Source organism: Quercus suber, unplaced genomic scaffold, assembly GCF_002906115.3.
Source record: "Quercus suber isolate HL8 unplaced genomic scaffold, Cork oak 2.0 scaffold_254, whole genome shotgun sequence".
NCBI lineage: Eukaryota > Viridiplantae > Streptophyta > Magnoliopsida > Fagales > Fagaceae > Quercus > Quercus suber.
The window spans coordinates 564546-574570 of record NW_027069710.1 but is presented as its reverse complement, the minus strand read 5'-3'; the positions used below and the strand labels follow the sequence as shown (position 1 = coordinate 574570).

Sequence of the window (10025 nt, the reverse complement as noted above, 5' to 3'; positions counted from 1 at the left end):
GTTCTATAAAAACCAAAATTCCTTCAATTTATATATATATATATATATTTGCTAGTCATTAACACATACAATGTACCGAAATAAGTATCACAAAAAAGATTGTACTATTGAATGTGTATTTCCCTTCTTATTTAGTGTATGCTGATAAATAATAAATAAATATAATACATGCTTGCCCATTATTAAGCAAAGTGGTTGGGTCAACTACTGGGCCTTGTAGCCTGGTGGTACCCGGTACCATGTGTATCTATAAACTCGGGATTTTATCTTACATAATTACCTAGCCAAAAAAAAAAAAAAGGTGGTTGAGTCAAACTTTTTTTATTTTTTATTTTTTAAAATCTGTTGGGTCAAACTTACTACAGAATGTGTATATATATATATATATATATATATTTATCAGAGAATGTGTATATTATGGATGGAAGAAATCTCATCATCTATCGTTAGCCTTCTAATTGAGGATTTATAATTTTAATTTTACATTAATAATAAATAAATAAATAGATCGTTTTCTATCCCAAAAATAAATAAAAAATCGCAGCCGTATCTTTTATTCCAAATTTCCAATAGTTGTTGGACTCGCAACTTTGAAATGTTTGACTTTTCTTTTGTTGTTTAGCTTTTCTTAAATGTTATCGTCTTTCACCAAAAAAAAAAAAAAACTTTGAAATGTAAAACTAGTTCAGCTCGTAGTTTCTGTTTTTCTCAACAAACAAACAAACAAAAAGATAAAAAACAAAACGTTTCGAAGTTGGAAATGCACGTGGTGAATTGAATTTACAGGAATAATTTGGATTACGAACCGGTCCAAAGCATGGCAGTCCTGTAAATCCGTACGTAAACAGGGGTAAAAATGAGTAAGTCAACGCCTTTAAATTCGCTTTGATTCCACCTATTTCCCAAAAAAAAAAAAAAAAATTCCCAATTTAGTGAGATATATATATATATATATATATTAACAAATAGTACTAAATAAACAAGCACCAAAAAATATATATATTTATAATTAAAAAAAAAATCGAAGGCAGCCATGGAAGACAATCACGGAGCTTTCGAATCCAATAGCAACGAAGTTACCACCGGCAATGACCACGGCTGGCAAAAGGTCACGTACGCGAAGCGTCAGAGGAAAGCCAAGCCAAATTCTTCCGATTCCGCCTCCAACAGAATCGTTTCCAACGGAGCTGTTCCCGGCGCTGACAACGTTTTCCGGTCTCTGGAGCAGCAATCGGCGATCCGCCGCCTCCAAATTCTCGAGGCGCAGAGATCCGCCGTTGCTGTGGATGCCGATTTCGACGCTCCGGTCAGATCGAAGAACGAGTACGATAGCAGCGATGAGGAGAACGAGCGCGTGGTGGAGAATGGGAAGGCGGAGGAGGCCAAGAAAGTGAAGCCGAAGAAGCCGAAGAAGCCAAAGGTTTCGGTCTCCGATGCGGCCGCGAAGATCGACGCCGATGATCTCTCGGCTTTTCTCGTCAATATATCGGTGAGTATGAGCTTTTCAATTTCAAAGTTTATACATTTTTTTTTAATTATTAATTATTCCTTACGCATGTGAATGTGTAGTGAGAGAGGGATTTGGTTTGATCTGTTTGTTTTTGGGGATAGGAATCGTATGAGGGACAGCATGAAATACAGCTGATGCGATTCGCGGACTATTTCGGCCGAGCATTTTCGGCTGTGACCGCAGCTCAGTTTCCATGGGTGAAGCTGTTCAGGGAGTCCACCGTGGCGAAATTCGCTGATGTGAGTAAAATGCAATTTCATATATGGATCTATAGATTGTGGCATTGTATAGATTGTGGTTGGCAAAGATTTAACTTTTGTTGCAAAATGATATAGTTTGCACAACTTAAATTGATATGGAAGCACATTTGGATGAACATTTAGATACTTCTGTTAGGTAACTAAGTGGTTGGCTCAATATAAATTTAGTAAATTTTGAATGTTAATTGTTTGACAAATTTGTGGCTTAATATAAATTTCATAACTTGGAATGCAAGTTGTTTAGCAAATTTGTGCTAGTCTGATAGTGTCATGGTGGGATCTGGAAGATGGTATGGTGATTGGTGAATAAGATGGTAAAGGTGTGCAATTCTCGCACATTTCAGAATGTAGAGAGATTCATTCGAAAGTTGAAATCATTATTGATTTGTACCCTGTTTGAGTTGTCTGGGGTTTGGGCCTTTACTCATTGTACCTCTGTTTTAGAGTTCCGCGAGGACCATGACTCTTAGCTTTGCTGTGTAAATTTTCTTGACCCTTTGTGTTCATCATTGTGAACATAAAATGTTTTTTCTTCAATAAAGCAATTACACTTATAAAAATAAAAAAAAATGGTAAAGGTGATGATATTACGGGGTGCCAATGAAGCTGCATTGCTCAGCTGCTCTAATTGTGGGCTTACCTTTTTCTATGTTTTTCATGACATGGCATTTACACCTAACATCTGAAGCAATTAAAAAAGTTTGTCTGTTGGGCTGGACACTCTGGTTGTTTTGTATCCTATTTTGAAACCGTACCTTTTCAAAATAAAGCTTTGTAAAATCTCACCTTTTCAAAGGTACAGCTTCTGCAAACATCCCATTTCCAAAAAGCTGAAAAAATAAGCTGTACCAAATGGGCGGTAAGTTAGGTTTTTACATGCAAAGTTTGGTTCTTTATCTTTTTGGAGTTCTTGGAATGCCTTGATTTGAGCTGTTTATTTATATATTTACAAACAGACCTGGTAGGTCTTGAACCTATGACCTCACACTCCACATTGCTCTTACAAGGGAGGAGGTGCGATTTGAGCTAGAGCTCATTGGTGACTGGTTATTTTTTTTCTTAGCTAGGGGTTTGTCCTGTATATGTCACAGGTAAGAATTGATGTGTGAGGCCAATAATCTAATGTTTAACAGTTAACCGACTTTGAGAAGTAGACAAAGATAACTGATGTGCTTTAATACCATTTCTAGTGTCTTTATATGTCCTATTTCTTGCTTTGATCCTTCTCATTTTAGTGTTTAGGTTCCTATTTGTACTATAAAAAAAAATCCACATTCTCTATGTAAGATGTTTTTTCAATTAATTTTATTTACTGTCATGGTTAACTCAAAGATTCTTCGTGGGTGAGTCACTTGCAAGTTTTAAAGTTACATTGGCAGTAAAAAATATATACCTATTTTAATATTATACTGATTATATTATGGTTAGGAATAAACTGACAGTTAAGGCAACTAAATCTATGTTGTTGAAGAAATATGGGATTGTGATGTTGACAGTTCAAGTTAAAGGTTATAAGTGCTGAGATTTGGAAGCGTGAGAGTTACCCCTTTTAGAACTCCACCTGAGTTGCTTTTTTGACTGCAGCATTAGGGAAAATATTGAAAACGGGTAATTTGAAAGAAAAGGGCAATTATAGTTGTGGGTTAGTGTTGTACATGTAAGTCTAATGGGAGTTCATGGATTTTCTTCTTCTTTGTTGTCCTATTGCTGGGGAGCTGTGGGACAAACTGTTATGTCTGTTTAGTGTCACTTGGGTAATGCTAGTTCAGGAACTGCTATGTCGGCTTCTTGAGAGGGGAAGCTAGGCAATCTTAGAAGTGGGGAAGTTTGGATGGCAGCCCCTTCATGCCTCATGTGTTGTATCTGGAAAGAGCAGAATTGTTGTACTTTTGAGGGAAAGGAGTTTCCCCTGCCATATCTGAAGTTTCTCTTTCTCAAGAATTTATACAAGTTGACTTTTAATCCCTATAATTTCTCCACGTTCATGGACTTTTTAGATAACTTACCTATCAGCTTTAAGTTTTTCTCTCTTTGTTCCTTTTTGCTTCTCTTTGCTATTCTTTTGTATACAGCCCATCTACTAGGACAGCACTTTATTTTTAATGAATTTCAGTTACTTATAAAAAAAAAAAAAAACCATATACCATATGGTCCATATCTTATTCACTAAAATATTATTGGCCTCATTTCTTGCTCTCTCTCTCTCTCTCTCTCTCTCTCTCTCTATATATATATATATATATCAATTCATGACACATGTGAAAGCTAAGTAGATCACATATAGAGACTGAGTGCAAGCTTGTCATTTTGTTTTCTTAAAAATGAGTATGAAATGCTTTTTACACTCATTCTTGTCGTCATTAATGGAGCAGCTTGCCTTAATTACTCCAAATTTTGGATTTTTTTATCAGCTTCATGCCTATCATTGTAGCTCCTGTTCAAAGATTGTTTTGTTTGTTTTTCATTCCTCCCCCCCCCCCCCCTCTTCCTTTTCCATCATGGGCCAATCCATGTTGTTCATGTCATCATAAAGTAATTTCAATAGAGTAACAAACTAAGCATTCATATTTCATGCATGTTAGTTTATCACATTTTTTCTTTTTTGTCTTTGTAATGTATGGGGACCTAATTAATGTGTATGCTTTTCAACAGATTCCTCTTTCTTATATTTCTGAAGCTGTTTATAAGACATCGGCTGACTGGATCAACAAATGTTCTCCTGAGGCATTTGGTTCCTTTTTATCATGGTCTCTAGACAGCATTTTTGCTGACTTAGTAAGCCAACAAGCTGGTGCCAAGGGCTCTAAAAAGGGTGTGCCACATGTATCATCCAAATCACAGGTAACTTGAGTGGGCTGTTGAGTATTTCTTATGCTTGTCTTTGCTTTTGGTGGATATTTCTGTTTACATGTATAACTGGTATGCCAGTAATGTTCATTGGTTCATTGCCCATAGGCTTATTTCTTTCATTTATCTTTTTTGATAGAGACACAAAAGTTTCATTATCATATATTATTGATTTATTTTCATATTGGAGAAATTATCTATATATGTAACCTTCATTAGAATGTTGTTGGGTCTATAATGTATGCAATTTCTTTGTATGTGCGGCCGGTGGCCCTCAACTTCTTTTATCCTTCCTAACTTCTTTGCAAGCTTCCTGTGATCATCACCTTGTCCTGCATTGATGTTTAATTTACGTATAATCACAGGTAGCAATGTTTGTAGTTGTAGCAATGGTTTTGCGAAGGAAACCTGATGTATTAGTTGATTTCTTGCCGACGTTGAGGGAGAATTCCAAGTATCAAGGACAAGATAAGCTTCCAGTTATTGTATGGATGATAGTGCAGGTGAGTCAGTAACAATATACCATGAGTGCAACTAAGGATCCTTCCTGACCAAGATTACAATCAGTTCTTTCTTTATTTTTTTCTTTGATTATGCTTCTCATACCAGATCTCACAATTTTTGTTGTAGGCCTGTCAAGGAGACCTGGCTGTAGGGCTGCATGCATGGGCACGCAACCTCTTGCCTGTGGTCACTGGCAAAAGCAGTAATCCTCAGTCAAGGGACCTGGTTTTGCAGCTGGTGGAGAGGTATGAAAGCATAAACAGTTTTGTAATTGTGTATATGTGTGTGCAGGCGCATGTATTTTTTTTAATTGTTCCTGCTTTGTTTTTTTTAATAATCTTTGTTTATTTGGTATCAGAATTATGTCTGCCCCAAAAGCTCGCCCTATTCTTGTAAATGGTGCAGTTAGGAAGGGGAGAGGTTGATGCCACCTTCTGCGTTTGAGATACTCATGCGAGTTACCTTCCCTGCATCTTCAGCTAGAGTAAAGGTGGGGTACTCTTGGGGAAATTGCAGTATCTGAGGATAGATGTATTGTTGATTAATTGTTCAACATTCATTTGAATATTGTTTCATGTAGGCTACTGAAAGGTTTGAGGCCATATATCCCACCTTAAAAGAGGTCGCTCTTGCTGGCACCGCTGGAAGCAAAACAATGAAACAAGTCTCACAGCAGATACTGAGTTTTGCTGCCAAAGCAGCAGGAGAAAGTATGTAAAATAGAGATGACTGCCTTTTCATTAGTTTCTTTGATACTTGTATTAATTGGGGAAAATGTTAGGTTTTGAAGATGGGCTTATAGTTGGCTGTTTGTCACAGGCATTCCTGAGTTATCCAAAGAAGCAACTGGTGTTTTCATTTGGTGCTTGACCCAACATGCTGATTGTTTCAGGCAGTGGGTGAGCTACTCCATCTAAATATCATAAATTCGTGTTTTTTAAGAAGATGGAATCTTATTCGTATCTATTGTTTCAGAATTTGAAATTGTAGATTTACTAGTATTCTAATTTAGTAATTTTACATTGCATGTAAATAGGACATGGTTTATGAGGACAATCTAGAAGCAAGTGTTGCTGTTTTGAGAAAACTTTCTGAGGACTGGAAAGAGCATTCTGTGAAACTGTCTCCTCTTGACCCTCTGAGGGAAACTCTCAAGAACTTTAGGAACAAGGTAGTCTTCTATTGTTATTGTTGCTGTCGCTGCTGTTGTTTAATTATTCTACTGAAGCATTAGATTATTTGTGTAATTATTTTGAAGTAAAAACATAAATAGGCTCATTTATACTTTTTGATTGCTTTAGAATGAGAAAGCATTGGCTAGTGGGGCAGATGCTGCTCACCTTGCTCGCTTCAAGGATGCAGACAAGTATTGTAAGGCAATATTGGGAAAGGCATCACGTGGCTATGGGTGTGTTAAAAGTGTGGCCTTTGTTGTCATTGCCTTGGCTGTGGGTGCTGCTTACATGTCCCCAAACATGGAGTCTCTGGATTGGAAGAAACTCTCTTTAGTTTTCAGTTCTCAACAATCTTTCTGAGCAAGATTTTATGCCATGCCAACCAGTGGTGCAAACCCATTTGTTCTTTCGATACGCGGTACCTTGTTTTTTTGATATTCGGCAAGGGCAAAGTAATCCAATTTGCCCTGTAATAAAGTGGCTGAGAATGAATAGTTCCCAAGTCCCAATTTAATACTGAACTAGAAGTAGTTGAAGGGCCTGGGCAATACTGCTTGATTGTCTGATTTGGTCCGGGCCATTAGAATGTATTTGATTTTCCTTTTTAGGAAAAAAAAAAAAAAAATCTTTAGAACCTTTTTAAGTTATTTACCTCTAACATTGAGATTTGAGAGTACCACCAAAATTTAAAGAGATAGATACACATGTATTTTTTGATAATTATGTTTAAATTCAGATGAAATTTTGATTACATATTGTTCTTTCCTTTTCTGTTGTTTAAGTTTAATGTTAAATCTTCATATTTATCTACATTGGTTGTGGTAATATGTACCTGGCTTTTTCGAAGATCTTGTTAATTACATGAGAAATGCTCTGAGCCAAAAAAAGAAAAAGGGAAATGCAGCAGAGGCATTTGCTTTACATAGAAGGAACTGTAGAGCCCATCCTTGCTTAGATCCCTTGTGAGGGGAGAAAGTTGATGGAAAGCAAATACTGTTTACTGTTAATGCTTACATATAATTTTATATCTGAATTTTTTATGTTGAAGCATGAGTTGAATCATTTAATGGTGCATTTTGAGGAAGTTTTGCACCATCATGATTCTCCATTCTTTTCTGGTCTAGATTGCTAAAAGAAGATAAAGGAAAACATTTTTTCTTGTATGTGGCTGTAGTTGAGATAGTTTTGTAACATTAGGTATGCTTGGAATAGAGGGAGAGAACTCTCTACGAGAATGGATGGTAAGCATACACTGGCATCTCCTCTAATCCTCTTTATTTATTTTTGGATGAATTATCTCCTCTAATCCAACTATGAGAATGGGTGGTCAGCAAATATTGCCTTCTCCTCTAATCCAAATATAGGGTTAGGCTACCATTTTCTGCGCAATAAATGGGGACTTAATCTGTCCAAAGCTCACACCTGAAAACTAAAAACTCTTTTAAGTTTTGATAATAAACCCCAGACCACAAATGGCGCCCACAGCTCATTCCTCACTAGCCAAAGCTAAAAATTCAAACCTGAAAACCCCAATCGTTTTACTTTGAACCCAAAATACCAACTCAAGCACAACCTTAAAAATCATACCATAAAGACCAAAGCTCAAAAATCAGTAGTCCAACCTTTATTTAAAATTTAAAACCCCAATGTAGTAACCGCAAATGACGACTGTGGCTGTGGGCTAATCGCCATTGTTATCAAAATTGCGATATGGAGATCCTTTCATCGTAGGTTATGAAAATGATTTGGATTAGCGCTAAAATTTGTGTCTCATGTGTCCTCTGCAACTAAATTTCATTCAACACAATCATGGCAATTGTAAAAAACTATATTTCACATAAAAGGCTGCTTGGAATCTTGTGCCATCGATTGTAAGTTTATAACTTTTTCTACATTAAAAACATTGCACTTTCAGTTGCATCTATCTCCATTGTGTGGATCACACAAAACAACTCCTCACTATTAGAGAAAGTTCCAACAATTCCACCTACTGATTTGTTATATGTTAGAAGCAAGCAATGCTTCTTCAATCTACTCTATAGTCCTCAGGTTTGGCAAATGGGTACTTCAAGTAGTCATTTTTTATTTTCGAAGGATCCTGTGGTGTAGACCAAGGATACTTCATTGATGGATCCCGTGGGAATTTTCTGAAGTTCAAAAAGGGTGCCCAAAGGAGTATGCTGCACAACAGGGAGGGAAAAAAGTACTGAATTAATGAAACATATGAAAATACATATAAATCTAGTTAATTGATTCAGGTGAGATGCAAGACTAATAGAGCAAATTTGGTACTACAATTTCACAGTGCGATACAGTTAGGAATTCTTAATTTGCAGGGTTATTACATGACATTAATAAAGCACTTCTACATTGGTTTGTTGGGGGAAACAGGTTCCTCTCCAATTCATATGAAATAGAAAGTGTCTACTTCACATTTTATGTATCTAACAAGGTATAGAGTGCCAATTGGAATTGAATGCTTTAATAATAATCTACATTTTCAGTGCAATGAAAATTAGGTGCAACAAGTGCAGAATATGGCCTAGCACTAAAATTTAGGATTATCATCATGGATTAATATTGTACCAGAAACCTTGTGAAAAAGAACATCTTACCCTGGAAAGAATATGAAGACAAACATAAACTGAAAATACATCTCCAAGAGATTTCTTTTGTACCATCTTATCCTAAGCCAATTCATGATGATCGGCTGCAATTCACCAAAATATAATAACAATATTATAAATCTCCATGGTCAAATACAAAATGATTGGTGCAAGGATGATATAAAATGTTAACATTGACTTACAGGTATGATAAGGAAGTACCCAAAGGCCACAATTCCTAATTGTATCAAAACTGTAATAGGATCTTCCACGTAGTTCACTCCAGTTACAGCCAAAGCTGGCTGATCAACCTGTCATGATGATTATTAATTTATCATTAATATTTTAGCTCAAGAAAAAAAATGTAAAACATGTAAGGATTAATTGGTGTCTTACAGTGGCCAAAATTGCTCCAACTTGAATTGCTAAAGTTGATTTCTTTAGAAAAAACTCGTGAAGTGGCTTCTGGGTGATACATGCAAGAGTCTGATATTGAACATAAGGGGCTGTGAAATCCATACATATATATATATACAGAATCGCTGAATAAAAATTCAACATGATAGGAAAAAAATGATTACAAATAGTAACAAAGAAAGTGCACCTTTTTGGGCTTGGCATCATGGGATGGTTTGAGTTTAGAAGTAATGAAGAGAGAGGGAATTTTGCAGCCAGAGTGGAAGAGAGGAGGCAGAGGCAGAGCTTTGGGAATTTGGAAGCTCATCTTAGAGCTCTGCGTTATGTGAGAGTGATTGTGTTTCCTTATCTTTTTGTGTATAATTCATGGCATAGGATGCATGGATTTTCTCAAAGAGAGAGCAAGCAGACGTGGCAACTACCTCAAAATATTTAGAAAAAATGCCACGTGGCAACTAATTCATCTAAGACCTTTCGTAGACATCACTATGACCATAGCAGAGGCTAGACTTGTTACCTTTTTTTGGCCTATCTTGCCATAATTCATCCCTACTTTCTTTTCTTTTCTTTTTTTTTTTTTTTTTGAGAATCATGTGTTCTCCTTTTAAGTATTCGATTTGTCTCACATTGTTAAAGGTAACAAGAGGAAGTTCGTGTTTTTTTTTTTTTTTTTGAGGAAATTACTTTTTTTTGCCCCTATATTTTG

General features: G+C 36.1%; 2 protein-coding genes across 2 annotated transcripts; one reads left to right on the top strand and one right to left on the bottom strand.

The window, feature by feature from the left end:
* The first annotated feature begins 911 nt into the window (after positions 1-911).
* Positions 912-7047, top strand: LOC112024218 (uncharacterized). Its single transcript, XM_024056861.2, is given in 11 exon segments — positions 912-1489; positions 1612-1749; positions 4423-4611; positions 4983-5120; positions 5248-5366; positions 5480-5529; positions 5532-5611; positions 5702-5831; positions 5941-6020; positions 6158-6292; positions 6423-7047. Coding segments are annotated over 11 exon segments (1749 nt in total). The 5' UTR covers positions 912-1033; the 3' UTR covers positions 6657-7047.
* A 1080-nt stretch (positions 7048-8127) lies between these two features.
* Positions 8128-9703, bottom strand: LOC112024258 (NAD(P)H-quinone oxidoreductase subunit L, chloroplastic). Its single transcript, XM_024056901.2, has 5 exons — positions 9507-9703; positions 9299-9388; positions 9106-9213; positions 8912-9006; positions 8128-8476 (listed from the first exon to the last, which is right to left on the bottom strand). The coding sequence occupies exons 1-5, from the start codon at positions 9624-9626 to the stop codon at positions 8323-8325; spliced, it is 567 nt and encodes a 188-aa protein (XP_023912669.1). The 5' UTR covers positions 9627-9703; the 3' UTR covers positions 8128-8322.
* Positions 9704-10025: the final 322 nt, after the last annotated feature.